Source organism: Clavelina lepadiformis, chromosome 7 (assembly GCF_947623445.1).
Source record: "Clavelina lepadiformis chromosome 7, kaClaLepa1.1, whole genome shotgun sequence".
In the NCBI taxonomy this organism is placed as follows: Eukaryota; Metazoa; Chordata; class Ascidiacea; order Aplousobranchia; family Clavelinidae; genus Clavelina; species Clavelina lepadiformis.
In genome coordinates this window covers 12,172,331-12,195,391 of record NC_135246.1, presented here as the reverse complement: position 1 = coordinate 12,195,391, position 23,061 = coordinate 12,172,331, and the positions used below count along the sequence as shown (strand labels likewise).

At 35.5% G+C, this 23,061-nt stretch overlaps 2 protein-coding genes across 4 annotated transcripts; both read left to right on the top strand.

Moving 5' to 3' along the window:
• Nucleotides 1-3,492: 3,492 nt before the first annotated feature.
• Nucleotides 3,493-15,038, top strand: LOC143465927 (CTD small phosphatase-like protein 2-A). 2 transcript variants are annotated; one of them, XM_076964455.1, is made up of 13 exons: nucleotides 3,493-3,623; nucleotides 3,746-3,820; nucleotides 10,872-11,005; nucleotides 11,104-11,168; nucleotides 11,652-11,741; nucleotides 11,845-11,988; nucleotides 12,214-12,387; nucleotides 12,534-12,673; nucleotides 12,791-12,853; nucleotides 12,926-13,005; nucleotides 13,089-13,215; nucleotides 13,305-13,400; nucleotides 13,630-15,038. In XM_076964455.1, exons 1-13 carry the CDS (start codon nucleotides 3,537-3,539, stop codon nucleotides 13,702-13,704), a joined length of 1,350 nt encoding a protein of 449 aa, XP_076820570.1. In that variant the 5' UTR covers nucleotides 3,493-3,536; the 3' UTR covers nucleotides 13,705-15,038. The 2 variants fall into 2 exon arrangements, with proteins under 2 accessions (XP_076820570.1, XP_076820571.1); XM_076964456.1 differs by lacking the exon at nucleotides 3,746-3,820.
• A 752-nt stretch (nucleotides 15,039-15,790) lies between these two features.
• On the top strand, nucleotides 15,791-22,959 carry LOC143464969 (uncharacterized). Of its 2 annotated transcripts, none has more exons than XM_076963058.1 (14): nucleotides 15,791-16,111; nucleotides 16,491-16,692; nucleotides 17,359-17,594; nucleotides 17,773-17,884; nucleotides 18,019-18,791; nucleotides 18,949-19,246; nucleotides 19,346-19,585; nucleotides 19,663-19,765; nucleotides 19,938-20,019; nucleotides 20,170-20,320; nucleotides 20,553-20,747; nucleotides 20,880-21,109; nucleotides 21,233-21,400; nucleotides 21,513-22,959. In XM_076963058.1, the coding sequence occupies exons 1-14, from the start codon at nucleotides 15,937-15,939 to the stop codon at nucleotides 22,727-22,729; spliced, it is 4,182 nt and encodes a 1,393-aa protein (XP_076819173.1). In that variant the 5' UTR covers nucleotides 15,791-15,936; the 3' UTR covers nucleotides 22,730-22,959. The 2 variants fall into 2 exon arrangements, with proteins under 2 accessions (XP_076819173.1, XP_076819172.1); XM_076963057.1 differs by having other exon boundaries at nucleotides 20,158-20,320.
• Nucleotides 22,960-23,061: the final 102 nt, after the last annotated feature.

Below are 23,061 nucleotides of genomic sequence, written 5' to 3'. Positions count from 1 at the left end.
CACAACCATCAAACAATTGTCTTAAATCCATTACCTAGCTGTGAAAAAGTTCACCTGGCTGTTGGTTACGTTGCCAAAACTTGTAAGTGTTGAAAATCAGATTCTTTCTTGGGTCACAGACTCACAGTACTCACGGAATTTCTTTAGTACAGTCTTGTAATCATCTTGGTTGTCTTCATCACCAGAAAACGTAAAACACCGGAATATCTTCCGTGTCTGCGAACCAGCACAATTCAACAGTATTGCAACTCAAAGTATAACTTATAGAAAAGCTCATTTCCCAGTCACGCCATGACTCTGCTACATGTCTGGAGACAAACTGCATGGGATCTGGTGACCTAAAGCTGAGTGCCATCTATCGGAATCCCACTTCTTACACCATCTAATGTGTTTCTGTTTATAGAGTGACTCAGGCTTTGAGGCTATTAACAACATATTTAATGCGAAAGTGAGTAGTGAATAAACGTGTAAAAGCCTATAATCTGGAATGAATACGTACCGGCTTGTTAGCACGTTGGCAAGCAATCCGAGGGACTATAGGTAGAGATTAACCACAAAGGACGCTACTTACAGTTAACAACAATTTAACAATAAGCTTCTTAATACATCTGTTACAGTTGTAACCTAAAAAATGACTTAAAAGGAGTAGTCTCATAAAAGTTCTGGTCTCGAGTACAATCTTGTGGTTAGTGTTGGGAACGCAATTGGATAGGCCTAATCGGATAGCACAGCAAAGCGTTGCTGAACCCCGAGCAGTAAACCCACGTAGGCTAATCTTTCAACGTCCGTTTCCGTTTTCCTTCTTTTGTAAATATTTAAATAAATTGCACAATCAAGTTTTTCACTTTATTTAATAAAACCAAAAAAACTTAGTATGCTGAAACTTTATTGCTCTTTTCAAGTTTTTATTTGATTTAAGTCAAAAATATTTCTGCAAAGACGCATTTTAATTGTTAGTGATGTGCCGCGAGAAAGATTATTCGGGTTCGTGCGAACCCGAATATCAAGAAGGTCGACGCGAACGAATCCCGAATCTATTCGTATTAGAACCAAACAACAAAATTTCATCCAAAAGCTGTCAAGTCTTGCTTGTAAAATGATGTAATCGTTAAACAAATCGCTTTTTTTCGAAAAATAGTGTTTAAAAACGATTGAAAAAGCAAAATCGTTAGGAAAACGACCTTTACTGTAAGTACTATTGACCCTAGTTAATTTAGCTTTGTCGGTAAACTAGATCATCATTTTTCACAAAAGTCAGTAAATATATAAGTAATATTGTATTCGGGTTCGCCATTGTTGGTATTCGTGTTCGCCCGAATCTTCCATAAAGGTGATATTTGGTGAATCTATTCAGGTTCGTATCGACCCATCCCTATTAATTGTAAATATGAAACATTGATACCATGAGTATAAACCGCAGTCCGAGAGTTTTGACGATGAAAATTCCGATACTGTAGTGGAGCAGTGAGATAATCTATACAGTATAGGGTACTATACTACATACTCTATACTTCTTTAGTATAGGACAAGGTTTCTCAACCGGGGGCCACGAGCCGATGCCTCAATAGTGAGATATAGAGTAGTAGTAGGGGAAGACGAGTCAAAGCGGTGCACAAGTTTCTCACGTTTTTGTGCCTGCTATGCAAAAGTAGCGGCGCGAAGGCCACTGCACATGCATTAGAGAAGTAAACAGCGTTTTGCAATGTAACAGTAACAATCTAGTTTTTTTATTGATGAGCAGGGGGCTACAAACCATAAAAGGTTGAATACCACTGGTATAGGGCTATAACCTACAATAACACGACAGCTCAGTTACGGAGTGGTTGGTCTTAAAGGTTTCTCTACACAGGATGTTAGTTGCTTGACTGAACCTACCTATTCTTGTTTTTTTTTATTATAATCTTGCTACGCTTTGCGCAAAGTTGGGGGAAATAAGTCCAAATAAAAAAAATGTTTCCATCATTCAATCGCAACTGCCAGAAGAGACAAGCTCACTAACCGAGGTTCGAGCGGCGAGGAATCATCGCCAATTTTAAGTCGTGCAAAGACTTTCCTCAGTCCGAGGATTAAGATTGTGAAATCACGCTAATCATACCATGATAACGAAATAAACAAATGATGGTGTTCTGGTGTGAGACTATTTCGTTTTAACATCCGGGTTTGTTTGCTTGAAATCCCCTACTACTGAATCACTCAATAATTGATTTTCATGGATTCCGGCGGGAAAGGCTGTTTATATCGAATTGTTTTGAGCAATATTTGAATTTTGAATCATTTACTATACCCGTATTATGGTAAAATACCGGATATACAACATGTGCTTCTTGAGCCCACGTAACTACTGGCGGTTAAAAAGCCAAGGCTTCAAAACCTCATCAGTGTTAAGTATGGTCCCGGTACTTTTAGGCCTAGAGTGCCATATCATACCGGTACGCCAGACTGCAGAGTTTGGTACAGGCGCGCTCAATACCGTAGGCCTGCGCCGCACTTAAAGTGCGTTATTTTGCACTTAATTACTTAGACAGAACTTCTGTGCACTCAATTTTCAATTGATTTAAAGATTGAACAAGTCAAACTGTGTAATTGCATCTGAACATTTTTGCGCACCGCACTTGTCATTTTTGGATGATTTGTGCACCCAAGATCTTGCTGAAAATGGCCATCCTTTGCAGTTTGGCCGGTGCGGTAGCTTATAGGCTATCGCCTTGGCAGTTGTTGATTGAAAAAAGACAAATATTATGATAATGAACATATCCAGCAACCTTTTGTTGATTAAAACTTATAGTACGACTAGTTCAAACGTAGGTTAGGCCTAAATTTCTATCGAAGCTTCGTCGGGTCTAATATACAAGTGCACAACCAGATGACCTTACAATTTGAGTAGTTGGGGTCTAACATGCAAAGGCATGCTGTGACTGTGCACTTGTATACAGTATACTAGGCCTAGATTCGCCTTATTAACCAAAGAAATTTAATAATTATGACAATTTACGATGAAACATCATGTGTGTACAGACGAATTTTATCATGGCACACCGTCATACCAGAATTTCTGTCTTTGCTTGCACCATTTTTTGTTGAATACTGCCATTTTAATTAGATGGCCTATTCATTAACCACAGTGGAAAGTGTGACACCTGCACGCATGAGATTCACCAAAGTGCATGCCGAATATTTAACTCACCCAATTTATAATAAATTTATTTGTGTGTTTGCATGCACGATTTCTCGTCGAAAACTGTCGTACTTTCCAATCAGGTTCATTAAGTTATTCAATGGTTGATCCTTATCAGATAAGGTGGTGTAACTGCAAATGAAATTTCTGTATATATATATGTGTGTGTAATGAGAATATAAATTTCTTAATGGCATGATTTAGCTAAAACACAAAGTATTTTCGTTAGCTAAACAATTTAATTAATAAATGCTTGTGAAATACTGTCATTTCTTACTATCACACTTATTTTGATTAAAATATTTTTGGACAGAATATTTGTAAGCTATTTGTAAATAATAGTAAATGTAACAAGACTGTAATGAAGCTGCGACATAGGCAGCTCTCTGATACTCCAATTGCCACTTCCACTAGAAGAGCAAATAAACGGAAGCATTCACCATGTCAAGTACGTTGCTTTTTGTTTAATATACACTATTATATTAACTTGTTTTGGTTGTTACATCAGAAATATTTTGTTTGTTGTTTTTTTTTTTAGCAGCAAGGTAATTTTGAAATTTCTTTTATCAGAGTGAACAGCAGCTTACACCAAGCAGCATTTTCACATCAATCAAGCGCTTTATAGCTGGGAGTAATGAAGATAACGTATGTTTAAAAAATGTATATATTTGTAAACGGGTCTGTTTCAAAATGATGTAACAACCAACTTAATTTTTTAACTATAGAATCATGATGAAAATTTGCTTAATATGAGTCCTAGATGGCTAGAAGTTGAACAATTTAGTGCTACTGTCTATTTTGTATTATAACTTTTGCATTGGTAGTGACCACAAGTTAAAAGTTTTTTTTCCCTTGATTTTAACTCCATTTTAAAACCGGTATATAAATTGTAGTTTTGAAAGCAGGGTAAGGAATTTTAATCGAGTTTTAGGTTATCACTAGGACATCAAAAAGCTCAATTATTGCAGTTTAGTAGGATTTTCTTAAATGGCTTAGATTATCATCGTCTAAATATTTTCTCCGTCCGTCACAAAAAAATGGCTTAAAATTTTATGTACATTTAGGCTTGTTGTTAAAAGTGAATATATGGAAAAATCAGCTGTATTGGTTCTGCCAATTAACAGAATACCTTTTATTATACCTTTCCTAGTTTCAGGTAGAAATAATATCTTTTGAAATTATTCTCCGTTCGTCACAAAATGTGTTTTTAATACATAAACTGTATTTTTGGTGCAAGTTGGTAATTTAACAACATATATGTTAATTTTTGGTATTAGTTTTGGACATAAGATAACTATGAGTCGAAAACTAATTGGGCAAACAGCCATGTCTGCCAAACAAAGGAAACAGAAATCTAAAAAAATAGTAAATGGAGCATGAAAGAAATTGGAAAAAAAAACAGAGAAAGAAAGCAGAAATAGCGAGAAGCATTAAAACACGACAGTGAAGCAAGGAAAAGTTATCTGAAGAAAGACTGTGAAAGAAAAAAATCTAAGCTATAGTCAGAAAAAAGGGAATTTAATTGTAAAAATCAATGAAGGATTTTAAAATCACTCTTCCTTGAATAGATCTATAAATAATTTGAAAAACGTTCTTCCGAAAAGCCCAACGAAACAGGTTGTAGCAGTTACTCAACTTGCAAGGTCTTTGAATTGTAAGTTTGTGCCCCGGAAACCTAAGATTGGTGAACCAGGAAGACCAAAATTTGTGGACCAAGACGCCAATGCAGAAGCAATTTGTGCATTTTTGCAGCGACCTGATGATTCATATGTGCTACCTGGTCAAAATTACCAAGTTTATATACAAAGAAAACATGGTGAAAAAGTATTCAAACGAAAACATTGCTTAATATGGACAATCAGGCTCACTTCACTCATGCAGGATTCTTCCGAGGAATCAATTAACAACATAAACTTTTCCACTTTGTACAGGTTTATAAAACTTGACAAACAATTTACTTATCAGAGAGACATCCCGAGAAACATTTGCTTATGCCCGATTTGTGAAAACATTACTTTGTTTTGTGAAGCAGTGAATAAAGTTAATAACACAATTTCTCTTCCATCAAAATACCATCTTTTGTTAAATACTGTAACTTGCAATCCAATGAAAAAAATCTTGGCCGAAGAACTATGTTCTCAATGTCCAGATGCAAATTTTGATGACGTTTATTGCATATGTAACAGTTTTTACTATACATGGAAAAAAATTAGTGGCCATTGTTTCCTGAAAAAGTTTTAGTTGACATTAGTGGCTCGGAAGCTTATGACAAAACAAAAAAAAACGATGTAACTTCACTAAAAATGCGTTATTTCATAAAAAGAGCACAAGGCATACAATACAGATTGGACATTGATGGTTTGCAGCAAGAGGAAGCAGTGATCCACTTAGATAATGCATTGAACTACGAAAATTTCAATTAAAATAAAGTTAAGGCTGCTTTCTTGGGTAATACCCAATTTTCACTGTTCGCAGCATGTTGCTATGTCAAAATAGCAGAAAAAATTCAATGTAAAATTGATAAACAAAATGAACTTATTGTTTCTTTTGTTTCATCTGCAAGAATTAAGTTATTACTGTTTGTGTAATATTTTGTAAAAAGTGAGCTGATAAATGATACTTATTGGCACTTAAAGTAAAAATTATAACTTAAGAACATGTAAAAAATTGACTATCACTTTGTTTTTACCCAAATAACTTTGTTACAAAGTTTTTCTCTGTCCGTCACAAAATGTCTGCATTTAGCAGGTTGTCATAAAATATGTATAACACACGAAGCAATATACCGTACATAGTTAATGACATAAGGATAGTATCTAGAGGATTTGGGGTAAAAATGCTTACTTCTAGTTGCAGTTGAGATAAAACTGAGCACATTGCTTGCACCATTATAAACGTGAGGTTTTATGATAAAACCTTTAAACTTTTGTGGGATAAAACTTTTATTCCTTCCATCCGTCAGAAGGTAAAAATATCTTATAAAATTAAAATCATCTTGTAGGTAAGAAGCTTGGTCATGCCAGCATAAAATACCCAATTGTGTTATTTGTTTTAACATTTTTTGGTAATTCTTACATAAATGTATAAGTTTTTCCGTCTGTCACAACATTGATTCTGAAACACACCCAAACACTAGGAAATTCAATTGTCTGTACTTGTATCTTTTATCAGCTTTTTGGTTTCTTGTTACGAAATGTAGTTTCTAGTTTATATAGATTGATCAGAGCCATACCAGACTGGACAGTATAGTAGCGTCTGACAAAACATTTTGTGTGCATAGACACAAATTTTGGTGTGATGGCATGAATCAATTTGTTCTTTATTCATTTATAATGAAAAGTTGGCATTTATCACACAGCCAACATGTTTGTTTTAATTGGCTTGAGCATGTGTCACACTTGCCATAAGTTGCCACTGTGGGTGATACACGTGGAAAACGTTTGATGTGGATTTACCAGGTCTCCCTCTGGTACAGGTAGTTGTTGGGAATTTCACAAACTTGTAACACTTATGAGTTAACATCACGTTAGTACACGACATTTTTCTAGTGGTGCAACTTCAGTTGTGGTGCTAGAGCTAATGCTGATGCACTTTAGATCAATTAATTACAAGTAAGTGTGGGCTGACCATGGAATATTTTGTCTTGATTAGTAGGTTATAGATCTACTAAATCAGTGTTTCTAACCAACCAGCCAAAAATTGCTTGTAAAACAATTCTGCACTGTGCCTGTGGCCCAAAAATAAAGTTTAAGTGACTGTTATATAATCCTTTCAAAGACTAAAACAACTATGGCTGCTTGTAAGCAAAACATACTCACAAACTAAAGTTGCAAATTTTCCACCGTTTGTCACTTTAAGGCAGTGATGGAAACAGGTCTTACTGGTTGTGACACAAGTTACGTCATTTAATTACATTCCCAAGTGAAGCCAAGTCAAGTCTTACCACATACAAAGTCACAAACAAGTCACCATTTACGATTTAGTTTTCGTTTTGATCAATAATAAATGGATTTCGTAATACTTGAAACATAAGATGAGGTCAATTGGACCATTGATCAAGGTCCATCCATGTCTTGTCCTGACTCCTGTCTACTCATCGGTTCCAAGCCACAGCGGAAACTGACCTGGTTATCTCTACGTTAGTTTAAAACCCAAACTTTACCGATGTAAGACGTGAAAGCTGATTGAGTATACCAGAAAGGTTTCCACGCTGCATTTCCAAGCTTTCCTTTCACGAGGGCAACGATGTCAAGTTCGAGGTTTCAAAACATGTGCAACATTTCCAGAACTTTGCGTTCACATAGAGCAAATCTTTTAGAATACTTTGAAAATTTTTGCGGTAATTGAAGGTAGAATGAGAAAAATTTTCAAGATATCGACGGTGAGAGAAAAGCCAGCGCAACAGGCGGTAGCGCACTTTGTAAATGCAAGAGAAAGCCTATATAATGTCCGGCCATAACAGCTTTGATGACGAAAATGTGTCAGCAGCCATCGCGAAAATCATATAAGCCAGCGCGCATGACAGCATATTGTCATTTTAGGATATAATAACAGCTGACATTACAGCAATGAAAGTGCATTAGGTTGGAGCGTAGTTTATCGAAGTAACTTGGTTATGCTTTTGTTTTGGTATTGGTATAGGCCTACTGCAGCTTATTCTTATTTAGCAGAGAATTAATTTGTAAACATTGTTTGCAAATGATTCTGTGTAAGTCTCCATACTAGTTAGCGGTCTTCGTTTTCTTTGATGCGCAATACGGTATTATATTCCTTTATTTGGCCAAGTTTGATTTTAATATACTGTAGTACTATACCAACAAACTGTTAGATTTATTCCTTCATTTTATTTCTCCCACGGACGAAAAACTGCGCTGACACTGATGATCGAACGTAATAGAAGCAATGATAACACACCACAACTATACTGGGCTAGTAGACAAAGTCCTAAATAAGTAACAGTAAATCGTAAATGGGTCGTAGTAAATCGTACTAAAACCTTAGCGTCCAAAAATACTTAAAATATTCTGAAAACCACTTGCCGTTGAAATAAGTCGTATTCACGATAGACGTTCGAAAACTAGTTATTGAAAACGTAATATGTGAACGCAGCTTAAGTTGAGAAATTTTTTTATCAGCTGCTATAGTGAAACGTATGGTTTCAGCCTGAAATACATGATCGCATAACCATCACATGATGTTGATTAGGTTTGTCACGAGAAACTACGGAAGGCATTCCACCAATGCGCACAAAAAAGCCGCAAATGAAGTTTAGTTCTAGGTATGCCTACTGGAGCTGAGCCATTTACAAACATCTATAGAAATTATTCTATCGGGCATGACGCGTTTCAGTGAATTGTAGGCACGGTGCGGAGCGTTTCGCGTGCCTCGATCATAACGGGTTTGATTCCCAGTTGCGCTACCGTTGTAATACCTTTGACCTTGGCAAGGTATGAGCGACACTTGCTTCTGTTGAGTAATTCTGATGTACAGTTCCAAATTCTGGCAACAGACAGGGAATAAAAAAGTCAAAAAAAATAGCTGCATCAATCGGGACTTGCACAAAAGATAAGCTCGGTAACTGGGGCTCGAGCAGTGAGGATTCATCGCCGACTTTAAGTCATGCAAAGACCTTTTCAAGTTCAAGTATAAAGATTGTGACACCACCAATCAATGAAAAACAAAGTTAACTGCATTACATGTTGGTAACATGAAATCAGAATACAATCCGCATGTTTACCAATGGTTTTAATTTCTTAATGCTGCACTAAGGTTAGTCATCTAACATTAAAATTAATGTTTACATCAATAACACTTCACGTTGCCAAGACTTGACCAGTGCTCTCTTATTAAACATGCATCCGTCTCCAAAACCGTCTCATGAAAAAATCGTTTAACTATTCGTAATGTACAAACATTTGTGCATCGCAGAAAAGGCGTGATGGTGCCCATAACATTCTGACGTAATAAAGAAATGTATACGGTCCTTGTTTACAGCTTGTGGAACGAGAGGGCAAAATATATTTCTCATGCATATGCATGTCAATATGTCTGCGCGGCCAAATATATTGCGAAAATGTCCATAACAATACTACAGGTTCCGGATAACTGTGACCTTATTTAACCATTAAATTTTTTAATGTTTTCAAGGTTAATTCAGTTAATAGAGATTTTTTTTTTTATAAGACAAAATTGTTTTGTGCGCGCTCCCACTTCAAATAAGTGTTTTTGTAACATACTTATATTTTTTTAAGTTATTGTCGAGGCCTTTTTCTGAAAAGCCAAGAAACTCTAATTGGTAGAACAATAATATCTTTTAAGACGTGTTTCCTCAAAGTGAGAACGGGTCTTAGAAATAAGGACGGCACCGAAGTCCTGACTTTAACGGCAAATTCGCTTTTCTCAATATAAAAAGCTCCTCTTTTTATAATTAAGAAAGTTATACTATGAATTTTGTACCCAAACTAATGTACTAAAGCCAAAATACTAGAAGGTCCAACCCAAAGTAGCTTATATGAGACTGACTGAGTCTATTTCTGTTCGTAACTCTGTTGTCTTACTGCGCAAAATATTTCTGCGCACTTGGACTCTTTCCTTTCGGTTGGCTGTCGCACCTCATCGTTGCGTGAAAGCAATATTAAACGTTTGGTAAATACTGAGGTGAACTTACGTGCGCTTTGTGGATTACGTGCGTTAGGTGCATTACACTCACTACGTGCGATATTTTTCTATTATATTTATGCTTAACGGCCATTATGAACACAGTCCATAACGCACGAGCACATTTTGGTAGGACATCGTTATTGGACATTTGCCAAAAACATTATTAATTATTTACGCGGCCACGATTTTTCGTGCGGTTAACATCGCAACTTGGTAGTCTGCATCTGTGATTTTTGGGTGATTGGAAAACTTCAGCAGCCAGTAACTTCAAGAGTTGTACTACGGAGTGCTTTGAGAAGCAGTTACCTTCGCGGACTTTTGAATGATCCCTCAGCATCTTAATTTTAAGACTCTACACTTGTCGTCAGTTTGTAAGTCGAAATTACATAGAAACAAGCGCTGTAATGAAGATAATGTTTTTTGCATGAATGTCAGAATGCAAACGAGGTAGCACAGTTTTTTGCTTTAAAGTCAGTGAATAATTTTAGCGATCGACACTAAAACGTTTTTTTTGTTGGCACCATATCATTTGAGTTCGAGCGGCTTACGGCACTTTGAAAACAACAGACGGACAGGAAACGAGTAATCACACTGCCTTGGTCGTGTTGTTTACGAATTGAGCTAAATCAGATGAGGCACAGAAGCAAATCTTGACGTTTTTGTGTTTTTTTTTATTGTTTATAAGAAATAAGAATCGTGTCATTGTATGAACATAACAGTAGAGACGTCTTGCCAGGTGTGATTGTCTGCAATCATTGTTCTAGGATTAAGTCTATTGTGAGTGCGTTTTAGTCCTATTTCATGCAGTGGCCCTGGTGTTCCCGCGCTAATTGTTTCTAATTAAATTATGAAAGGTGATAAGTGAGGGATTATTGCAAGGAAATAAAAACAGGTCAATTTGCTGTAGGGCGAATCAGGACATTTAATTACCTCCACTGGAGATAATAATGTTTGCATTTCCACATTATTTTCAGACTTTGGCGTCTCTGCATGCATTATAATTATGAGAGGTATCAATTAGCACTGTTTTCTGTAGGCTTCTGATCGAACACCTCAGTTGCAAAGGGCAGATCGTATTAAAAGGAGGAGGCATTGTGCTGTAAATGAAGATCTTGACTCTTCATTAATTCATTCTACTCCAGTGATGAAGGAAACAAAGCCATGCTGCAAGTGGGTGAACTAGTTATTTCACTTTTTAAGGTTTTGAGTGTACAGATTTACGTCGAAAACTGTATTTTTGAAACGATTTGTTCATGTTTTTAAAACAGGCCACTGCCAACTGAAAAAGATGTCATAAACTGTAACACATTGGACAAAAAGCCTACTAAGAGAGGTATTGGTTTGTGATTACATTTGAAGTTTTTCTGGCAGAAAAGCATGCAATTTTCTTGGTTTTAAAAGTACACTGTAGTATTAAAGCCATATATCTATGCTGTTGTTTGCTCGTTTGCGATATATTTTTATTTCGTTTATTGAAATTGTGATCACGTAAGTCCGGGCCAGTATCATGAAGTGAGTCATTGCTATTGTGGCGAAATACTTTTCTCTCTCGCAATCTCTCTCGAAAAAGAATAATATCCTGTTTGCTGGACTAAAGTGGGTGTGCAGTGCACCTTGGATAAAAATAGAATCATGAGGCCGTTGTTTTAATCTTGTACCATGCAAAACACTTTTGATAGGAATTATATTCCCTGGAGGCTTTAATGCTGATAACTGAACTTTGGGTTTTAATAAGTGTTGTAGCTCCATGGACAGCGTATTTATGTACTATGTATACTCTGTTTACATTGTATCTAAAGCTAACTTTGTGGTATAGGGAGAAGAAAGAAAAAAAGGCAATCAGCTTCTAAATCTCTTCTGGGGGCAATTTTTTCACCTGTATATAAATTTTTCGGTCAAGCCAATGGTGGGTTGTCTTACTTACACAGTTAAATAAATTAACTTGGTATGTTATGTTATAACTTATTGTCATTAAAAAATTTGTATAATATTTTTTCTTCTTTCCAAAGACGAAGAAGTCAGCAGCAGTGAGTCGAGCACTAGCACTGAAGAGCATCTTAATCAACTCGAAGAACAAGTCGCTGAGGTCTCCTCCACAACTGATGTTGATATTGAGGAAAACTTGAAGACCATTGCACTAAGCAACCCCAACTGTTAGTTAAATTTCTTCATTATTCTGATTTTTAGCCAAGTTACTGTTAATCTGAATCCAAGATGAAATTTTTGTTAAATTGCTGCTTGATACGATTACAATTCTACAAAACAAATTATTACATTGCTTTAGTGTTAAATTTATATTGAAATGCATTGTGCTGGGTTGCCCGACCTTTTATATCCCCATTTCTTTGGTTAAACTTGTCTCTGTCTAATTTCAAAAGTAAATGATTCTCAACCAACATCCAATGAAGTAAGATATGAAATTAATTCCCCCTCCATGACCAGTCCTCCTGACCCCAATCATCAATATGAAGAGGATTGGGATGTGTTTGATCCTTTTTATTTCATCAAGCATTTGCCACCACTCACCAAAGAGCAACGTTGTCGGCAACCAGGTAATTAGGCTGATTTGTTGATTTTGTTCTTTAATAGTCAAGTTGATGTCTAACCACTTGCTGGTATTAGCACTTGTTTTATGTGATGTCAATCCTCTATGTAATTGTATGGTAGTGGTTTTGTATTGTATTTTTGCTTGTTTTAGCTTTGCCGTTGAAGACTAGAAGCTCGCCAGAATTTTCCTTAGTGTTAGACTTAGATGAGACTTTGGTGCATTGCAGTTTGAATGAAATGGAAGATGCTGATCTCACTTTTTCTGTTTTATTTCAGGACGTTGTTTACCAGGTTTAAGCCTTTGATTGTTGAAAAGATATCTACATGCTATTTTTTTAACCAATGACTTATTTTTATTGTAATATTAAAGATATTGGTAAATTGATCAATGATGCTTTTATACGGCAGGTTTTTGTTCGCACTCGTCCTAATTATAAAGAATTTCTCGAGAAAATGTCAAAGTTCTATGAGGTAATTTGTATAAAAGTAATGATGCTTCCAAAATTGAGTCGTTAGTTAATAATCATGGGCATTTCCACACAGATTATTCTGTTCACTGCCTCCAAAAGAGTGTATGCTGATAAACTGTTGAACATGCTTGATGGTGGGAAACAGTTCGTCAGGTTAGCTTGCGTAGCTGTTGCTAAGATTGCTGTATTTTTGTTCAGTGTTTCATGTGCAAAAACTTAGTTATGTTTCTATTCAGACATCGGTTATTTCGAGAGCATTGTGTTTGTGTCCAAGGCAATTATATAAAGGACCTAAACATCTTAGGCAGAGATCTTAGTAAAACTGTCATCATAGACAATTCCCCGCAAGCATTTGCATATCAGGTAAACACTTCAGCCATTTTTAAATTTTTTATTCTGTGATGCATTGTTGTACCCAAAATTGTAGATGTAAATTGGCCCACTTGTTGCAGTTGTCAAATGGCATCCCAATTGAAAGTTGGTTTTCTGACAAAGATGACAATGAACTGCTTAAACTGGTTCCGTTTCTGGAGACCCTCACTCAGCAGGTGCTATAACAACACATTAATATAATAATCACATTTTATTTTACTTTCTACAATAACAAAGGGGACTGTAATAAAGCTCGCATAACTCACTCACTTGTGCTATATTCACTATTTTGAATATAGTTTATATAATATAGTATAGTATTGAATATAGCATATAATTTTATTCGCTATTTTGCATTAGAAAAAGAGAATTTGCATATTAAAACTAATTTGTGTTTTTATTTAGAAAGGGGATGTAAGGCCTTTAGTGGAAAAACAATTCCAGATGCATGAATTACTGCCCAGTGATGATGAAAATTAAAGATTATTTCCAAGAGTGTTTGCGAGTACAAAAAGAGTTTATTATGTTAGAGTATGCTTTGATATTCAGTCGTGGCTTGATGCATCCATGAGAGCATTATTAAGTAACTAAACATTTAAAAAAAGTGATCATTTTTATGTCTGTTCACAATGCCACTTGTGTACTTGTCGAATTAATACATTTCCATTTCGTTGAAGCCATCTATCTGCAGCATAAACTTTTATGCAGCACAGAAATCACACTCACTGCCTTACAGTTCCTCGATGTTCCCATCATAAATACTAATTACAAGCCTATTGCCCTTATCTATTAATTATGAGTTTGATGCAGTTCAATTCACTGTCACACCAACAGTATCGTTTTTGAAGATAAATCTTTCTGTTAATAATACCTTTTGCATCGTTCAATATCGACGTGAATTACTATGAAGTGCGATGCTGAGCGTCATATATAGCTTATTATTGAGCTGTATTAAGGTTTATATCACGCATCCAAAATCATCGATCCCATTGTAACTGAAGCATAACAGCCTTGTGACATATTTACTCTTTTATCAGGTTACATAATAATTTTTGTTTTAACAGTATAATTGTGGATGAAATGTCGTTTAAAGTGTACTGAGATTATTTGATTTTTAAACAACTTTTGCTAGGGTTTGTCATAACGATCCAGTTTTTGAAATACTGTAAATAAGGTGTACTTTTTTACTACTCTCATATATTTTAAAGTTTTGCTTGAATTGTGCAGTCGGTTGACTTTGTTTAACAGACTTCATGAAAAAAGATATTTACATGTTAAACAAAGGAAAGTTTATTTCAAAATCTGCATCGCTAGATTACCATTATATGCTTACCATCGTTTTCGTAGATTTTTATCGTTGCCAAATTTACAAGAACTTGCTAGGGAGAGTTGCACTGCTGTTTTTGCTTTTGTCTATTATTATATCAACTGCCCAGGTCATGATTAGCTATAACACAATCTGAAGTTTGTAACCAGTGTTTACATACTTAATACGAAGTTAAACAACTGATATTATTGTATTGGCCATCGCTTTGGAGGCGCTTTGGTTCATATGCTGATGCTTTATTCACATAGAAAATGGTTAGGTTTCTTTGTATACAATTACATGATGTTTTGAGCTCAAAACGAGCATTTTTTTCAATATATGCTGTATTATAAAATATAGAAGAGCTTACGATTGTTGCATTTTTTACAACAAATTTTTGAGTGTTGGGACACAGTGAACAGATTTTGTTATTTTTTGTTTCTTGAGAAAACTAATGTGTTTGTTAATGAATGGTAGATTTTATGTAAATAAAAGTTTTTCCTCGTTACGTGCTCAGATGAATTTTGTTTCTGATCGTTTTGCTGACCTGATGAGACAAGACACAGTTATAGCGAGCTACGGATTTACGTGATTGTGCGGTTGAAGGCTTGAAGTGTGCTAGGGTTTTATTTGGCAAACTGGGTACGGTATTTACAGAGGCGTGATTAATAGCTTAAGTGGATCTTCACGTTAACCTGACCTAACAAAAATTTCGCGTTAGGATAGTCAATTTCTTGCGAATCAACCTTTCAAACCGCTGCAGCGTAATAAAACACGGGAACAGACACACAAAATATTATTTCATATTGCTTTTTTCTGAGCTTAGCACTTCTTAATTCAGAAATATGTTTCCACATGGCTAATTATGAACACGAACGTAATCCTGTAATGAAAGGTTTATTTCGTGAGGCGCCATTGTTTACCCCGACCAATTTTAGAGTAATGTGTGCAGATCAAATAGCCTTATATTGGTTTAGTTCATGCGAGACGACGTTTACGACAAAGGGAACCATTTTCAATATTTCTTCATGTCATCTGTCGTTATGGCAGCCTGAAAGCCAAAGCTACACTGTTGACAATCTTCAGGTTTTCATTATCTACATTTTCATTTTAGGTGTCATCGAAATAGGTTATATCAGCTTATCGTTAGATGAGCCAAATAAAACCACTCGTTTCGCCATTTATTAGTCTAGTCTTCAGTGAACGAAGTAGACGTTTTATCAAAACAGACAACATGGAAAAAGACAGCCAATGGTTAACAAAACCTAGCTATTAGCGAAAGAATATCGTTTTTTTTCGATAGGAAAGAGGGTGGACTTAATAATGTTTTGTGAGATTTTGCTTTAAGGTTGTTATAACTAAAAATCTGAGTTTAATGTTAGTTAAAAACCAAAGAAACTGCTGTCATGGCTGTTGAGTATCCTTTGCCCAGATGGCAATCTTGGATGCAACGCCACTTGAAGCAAAAGAAAGGGGAAGAAAATAAAGACATTGATAGACCTCGTCATGAGTTTTCCACACAATCGCTCGCAGCTGATACTTTTGTGGTGTTTGTTCGACTCCCAGAATGGTCAAAAAATGGTAAGTTGTTTGCTATTAAAAACCGAAACTAAAACATTACAAACAATTCTGTGAAATGCCTATTTTTTCTCTGTATAGTGACGTAAGTTTATGACAAAAATATTGTGGATTTATGGTTATTGCGGTGTTTGCAAGGTAAACATGCACCCATTTGAAAACCGAGCCTAAAACTGTCTAAGCACTCAAATGCAAATACGATCACATCACAATAGCGAAGTTTATGCACCAAATAACCGATATTGTTGCTCATAGATTAATAGTACAATATAGAAAAAGAAGTTTTTTGATCTTTAATTTGAATATTTTACTCAAAGCAAGTATTTTAAAGGTGCTTTTATTTGCGTTAAATCGTTCACAAAACCATTTTATTTTGTTGTAGCTGCATCTTCGCGATATCCGGAGATAAAAACCCTGCGAAATCTCAAAAGCGGAATTGCAACATTTCAGTTGAAAGCTCATCTTGAACTCTCTGTAGGCTTACCGGCGCATATAATAAATTTATTCAACATCGATGGTAAACTTGTTCCAAACAATCAACACCTCGTGATAAATGAAAATATCAAAAATGGAAGCACTTTGAAGTAAGATATTTAACTTGTTTAAAATTTTTAGAATCAACACAATTCGTATACTGTACTGCAGGCATGCACAACATACGGCCCGCGAAACCTTTTCATGCGGCCCACGAGATATTCCGTGATTTCGCTCATTCAGGCATTTTCTCCACGGTTACAGTTACATAATCAACGAATCCGATGCTTTATCGCCGCTAAGCGTTAAAAACAACTAGATACTGTAGTGCGAGAGGCAACCGTCTCTTGACAGTAACCATCTTCTCAACGATATCTCTTATTCAACGGTTAATCGGTCACATTATATAAAGTAGGCTACACGTTAGTTACAACAACGTTAGCACGCGGCCCGCGAAAAAAATTTTTTCCCTAAAACGGCCCGTGTACTGTTTTGAGTTGTGCATGCCTGCTGTACTGTATTAGATAGAATATCTAAGCTTGGGAATCCCCATTGACGAAATCTTTGGGGTCAATGAAACGAGGATTTGACGCTGACAGCATTCTAAAATAGGACCATTGTAATTCGGAATTTTTTAGTGTTTTTTCCTGCAAACAAATTTACTGTATTATTAGCCTTTCTGCATTAGCTGTCGACTTTTTCTCTGTCTAAACTATGTAAACGTTGATTTACTGCAAATGAATGAACGTTAACACGTTTATGAAACTGATTACAAGGTTGCAAGTGGCAGGCGACTGGGAAGAAAGCATCCGGGCAGCATGGATTGGTAGTTTATCGCATTTACGGAACCAATTATCAACATTCACAGAAAGACAGTCAAACAGTGCTTCAAAGGCTTGGCAAGAATTTGCTAATATCCTTGAAAATTCTGGAAAAGAAAATGCGTTTTGCGCCTTGTTTGTTGCTGCATCTCGTGGCAATGTAAAAGTGTGCAAAGCAGTTCTTCAGTATGGTTAGTTGTGAAACTGTACCATGGAATTTAAAATGTTATCCATACAATAGCACTAACTACATTAGTAAAAATCTAAATTTCACAAGTTTTTGAAATGAAAACACTGTAAAATTTTGCTATGACAACATCATAATTTTGTCACTGAAATACAAAAATATAATTTTTATCGTGCTTGCAGATGTTGACATAAATCAGACAACATTGTTTGGAAATAGTTCTCTGCACAGTGCTTCCTTTCAGGGGCATCTAGAAGTTATTCAGTTGTTGGTAGCGCATGGTGCTGATGTGAGGTAAATAGAGCGACATCACATTGTATGGTGTATTAGAGTAGAAGAGTCATGTACTATCACTTTATTGTTTGGCGATGTCATTTTAGTAAAATAGTGGATACACCTTACCTTATTTTATTTGTGTACGTTTATAGATGTAGAAACGCGCAAGGAAGTTCTGCGCTGGATCTAGCAGTTGCTTCCAATTTTATTGACTGTGCAAGATGGCTATGGTTGAATCAATGGTCTCTAAACATCATAAATCCATCTTCTCCAACGAGAACCTCATTTGAACTTTTAAACAAAAGTCAAAATCCATCAGGTTTACAGCCTTCTCAAATCACTGCTTCTAAACCTTTGAAAGATTGTCAAACTTTGTTTACAAAACCAACAAATGCAGTCTTTATTCCAAAAGCTGACAGACTGTTGTATTCACCAAAGGCACAATCATCAATGCTTCAAAGGCCCAAACTGGATGATTACAATAAACTGGCGAAGAGATATGAAAGACCAAGATCTACTCTAAATATTACAAAAGTTAAAAGTCAGCACTTTTCCTCAAAGAATGCTTTAAATAACTCAACATCGTTAAGGAAACCTACAATAAAAGATGGAATAGATATATCAAAACCTAATGCAAAGGTAGGACTCCTTAAAAATGCTGAAACTGATCTGATTCCCACATTTCCCTCCAATACAAACTTGCGTCCACAAACTGCTATTCCTAAAACCATTGTCTCAGAAACTAGTAGACCTCAAACAGCCAATGTGCCGAAACTTCTTCCAGAGTTAAAATCAGCACTATCCAGAGAAAATTCCATTCCTTCCAAGTATGAAAGTCGATTTTTGTCAGAAAAGTATAACAAGTTATGCCTTGAATCATCAAACTATAATATCAAGTCACTTGAAGTTGATATAACATCCAGTTGTGAGTATAGCATTTCATTTATTTGTCATTTACCGCTTTGATTAAGTAATGATACTTGAGATTGTCATGTTACTAATTTTTTCCTGATGTTGTAAATTTGAAAGCCTCATACTTAGGTACGACCTAGGTAACAACTTAGTGATGTGATGTGTTACAGTACATACAGAGTATTGGACAGTACCCCAACAGAAAGGCAAAGCTGTTTCTCCACCTACGAGGAATGATTCTTCAGCTGCAAAGGCCAGAGCTCAAACGCAAAATACCGCTTCTAGTTCATTTGTTTCTGCCGAGAATAAGTCTAAGATGTCTGCTAGTTCATCTAAACTCGAACATTTTGGATCTATGTCCACAACCAAGAAACCTCAAACATATGCTGAGCCATCTAGACTTAGCCAGAATTTACTTGGTAAAAATGAGTCACTGAGGAGCGAAGGATACAGGCCTGTTAGTGTAAGGTAAACACTCAGTAGTGTTAAATTAAATTTCATAATTTCAAGAGTGCCTAATTACTTAAGACCCACTGTTGTTCAAATTATGATGAATGTACATTTCAGTGGTCATGAAAGATTACAAGGAGGGTCAACAGCTGCAGATAATAGCTTGAAACAAGACAAAGATCATCAGAAAATGATATCTTCGACATCATCGTCAAGGCAACTAGGAGAATTGAAGAATCCAGGATCAAATCACATACCAGTTACTCACGATGTTCATGACACTAACAAGAGTATTAAAAAACCTAGCAAGCCCACCCATCATGTTGAAAAAGAGGCTGATAAAAGTTTGCCCTCCAGGCAAGTTATGGTTATACATATATATCTAATTATAATATTGGAAGTAGTTTCCTAACAATGAAAAATATTTACATTAGGGAAGATCAAATTCGAAAAGAAAGAAATGCAAAAGCTTGGGAGAACTGGATAGAAGCAAAGAAACAAGAAAGACTAGCCCAAAAAAGAGCTGAAGCACTGCAAGTAAGTTTTTTAGTTCTTAAATTTTGTTTTGCTCTCTTATTTCATGTGCCGTGATACCTTGTGAACAATAAACAAAACTTTTTAAGCTACACAAAATAGTGAGTGGGTTGATCAATAAGAAATGTTTGAAATCTTTTTAACAAGTTTCAATATCTTTGCATTTGTTTATTAGCATGAAACTGCTGTGAAAAAATGGGGAAAGACTTTTGACCAGTGGCTTGAGGCAAAGAGAAATGAAATGAAAGAAAAATCAGGTGTGATTTTCAGCATTTTACTGCCCACATAAATTCTAATTATCATACATAATGTTTTTAGACATTTCTTCGTATTTATTCACATTCACAATATTGATGGCACAATTAATCTGTGTGCGTCATGTACATTAAATTCAGGTGTTATTGCAGAGCTAGTAAGTGTAAACAAACCTGTTGTGAAGCGAAGAGTTGTAAATGGAAAACCATTTGAGGATTGGCTCAAAGAAAAAGATGCATATGAAGAAAAGAATTCCAAATCAGACAATAGCCACTTAATAAGTGAAGAAGAGAGAAAAAATAAGTGAGTTGTATTAATAATAAATGCTCACCGTAATTACTATTAATTAAAGTAACTCCAATCGTTTCTAAAAATTCCAGTAATATTAACCCTGCTTCTCCATTAAAAAAAACAAAATTTAGCTCAGTTTAAGGAAAATTAAGCAATTATTCGCCTGAAACCCAATCATGCTGAGTCGACTACTGTATGTACATTCTACTATGTACACTAATAAAATAAAATTTCTTTGATTTAGGGAAGAACTGCGAGAGAAAAAATTTGCCGCCTGGGCTAAAAAGAAAGATGAGCTTGCAAAACAAGAGCAACTTAAAATTCAGGCTGAAGAAGCAAGTAAACACCACAATGATGAAAAACTTTATGACGACTGGAAAAGCAAGTCAACAGTTATGACCTTTGAAAACTGGAAACAAGGAAAAGACAAAGCAAAGAAGTAAAATACATTAAATATTCGCTCAACACATACGATAGGTTTTCAACATAGTAGCGAAATTTCTTATTGTAAGTTGACTGCTATGTGGTAAGAAATCGTGCAAAATCTATCATGGCATTTTCTGTTTTCCAGATTAGCTATAGTGGATGACGCTCAGCATGAGGCATTGCAACGTGTTGAATCTTGGGTACAACAAGATCGAAAAGAAAGAGCAGAAGTTGAATACAACAAATGGGTCCTTCGTAAACACTCCCTATCACTTCAAAAAGCCCAACAGCAACTGAAAGAAGCTAAACAGTTGCGAGAAAAGGCTGAGCAGAAAGCAAAGATGAAAAGAGCTATACTGCAAGCTAAGGCTTTATGTAATGCTTTTTTATTCAAGAATCAATAATAATTTGTCTCCTAGTATCATAAACTTTAACTTAAATTGCTTCCAGTAAAAATATAAAAACGTAATACTGTTTTAATTTTATTGAATGAAACAGTGAGGTGGAAAAAATATTCCAAAAGTGCTCCAGATATAAGGGAGATGGAAGAAAGCACAAAATCTTTGCCAAAGCAACAATTTCGTAGTGCAGCAATGTGTGCTCGCAAGACTAAATCTGACGGACAATCTTTCAATGCAGAATTACAGAGTGATCACCTTGAAAATGGTGAGTGAAATGCCTAAGATAAAGCATTAGCATTACCTTAGCAAGAAAACAACCAGATACTAATCATCTAAAACGTCAATATATAGATAACTCGTATTCCAATTGTTTGTAGCAAAGGCCCACAAAGAAAGATTTAACAGCCAACCTTCATTCAAAATTTCTATGGAAACCAAAACCATCAATATAACAGATGATACTAGCAGTGACCAAACAAGTGCCCAAAACTCTACAAGAAAAATTTCCCAAGAAACTCGGGCAAACACTAAACAAACTGGTACTGGTATCTCCACAAATGCTAAAAAGAAAGGAAAAACATCTAAATTTGATGATGCTAAACCAAGGACTTCATCATGGGCTGTCACCAGAGGAGGTAAAACTCAACAGGCAAATAAGAATACCAAAATTGAACATGTACAAGCCAACACCACGCAAAGAAAGCCAAAAAAGAAAAAATCAGCAAGGGCAGTTAACATGAAACAAGACTTGTCGAAGGATGCTGATCTAAAAACAAGCATTGGTTCTGCAAAAGAAAATACAACTCTCAAAGAACCTGCTAGCAAACATGCTCCAATAAAAAAACATAGTAGGGGTGACAGGATTTTAATAAGTGATGATGAGATAAAAGATGACAAAAATGTCACAGAAGTTCAATCAACCAAAACCTTGCCTTGTGAAGATAAAAAGGAAAAATTGAATTTTCTTTCCCCAGAACAGAAATTGGATGATGTTAATGTCAAATTAATATCAAAGACAACACAAAAGATGGCTGTATCAGCCATTGAGGCAGCTCTTGCTGAACTGTCAATCAGTGAGGAAGTGTCCACTGTGAAACCAACTGAGGTTCACCTATCGCAACACAAATCATTAATGGACAGTAAAGATGTAAATCTATTGCAAAACAAAGCTAGTGAGGAACATTTGTTGATGACGCAACTGTCAGATGATGAAGTAAAAAAAATTAGCATTGTTACCGATGAAAAAAATGAATCTGATTTCATGAAAATTAATGAAAAGCATGAAGATTTAAGGAGGAACCAGGACGCTCTTACTAAAGTTGGTGCTTATTTACAAAAGAAAAATGGAGCATTGGAATCTATTCAAACAAAACTTAATGGCAAAAATGTGGAGAACATGTTAACACAAAATAGTGCGAAAACCCCTGATTCATATACTAATTTTTCAAGTCCGAACACTGATAAAAACACCACCATAATAGATCAATTCCCCATGGAAAACGGAAACAATTCTTTACCCGTTAGGAAAATAAGAGTCAAAGTACCTCTTGTAAGAATGGATGAGGAAGACTCTGTAACTGTTACTGATGCATAGCAAGATGATACCAACAATTTAGTGTTACCCTCACCTAGCTGGACTCACTTGTATGTAGACAAATAATTTTTAGAGATATTGATACTTTAGCGAAACAAAATATTTAATGCTTTCTTTGCACTCTATGCACTTACACACTGAATAGCACCACTCTATTTTTGTATCGCTACTAAAAACTGTACAAATCATGCCAGGCACATTGAATGTATGTTAGTACTTATTCTTATTTATGTAGAACCTGAAGCACTTTCACTGTGTCTCTGATTTTACAACCAGTAAGTTTTTTGTTTGTTTTGCCTGTTATCATTCAGATGCTGTCATGGGATTGTCAC

Bases quoted from the DNA above. Each gene is read 5' to 3' on its own strand.
- LOC143464969 (XM_076963057.1), top strand. From the start codon at position 15,937: ATGGCTGTTGAGTATCCTTTGCCCAGATGGCAATCTTGGATGCAACGC. The intron at 17,885-18,018 runs GTAAATAGAGCG...GTACGTTTATAG, and splicing joins GCGCATGGTGCTGATGTGAG to ATGTAGAAACGCGCAAGGAA. The intron at 20,748-20,879 runs GTAAAATACATT...TCTGTTTTCCAG, and splicing joins GGAAAAGACAAAGCAAAGAA to ATTAGCTATAGTGGATGACG.
- LOC143465927 (XM_076964455.1), top strand. From the start codon at position 3,537: ATGAAGCTGCGACATAGGCAGCTCTCTGATACTCCAATTGCCACTTCC. The intron at 11,989-12,213 runs GTTAGTTAAATT...TAATTTCAAAAG, and splicing joins TGCACTAAGCAACCCCAACT to TAAATGATTCTCAACCAACA. The intron at 13,006-13,088 runs GTTAGCTTGCGT...GTTTCTATTCAG, and splicing joins GGTGGGAAACAGTTCGTCAG to ACATCGGTTATTTCGAGAGC.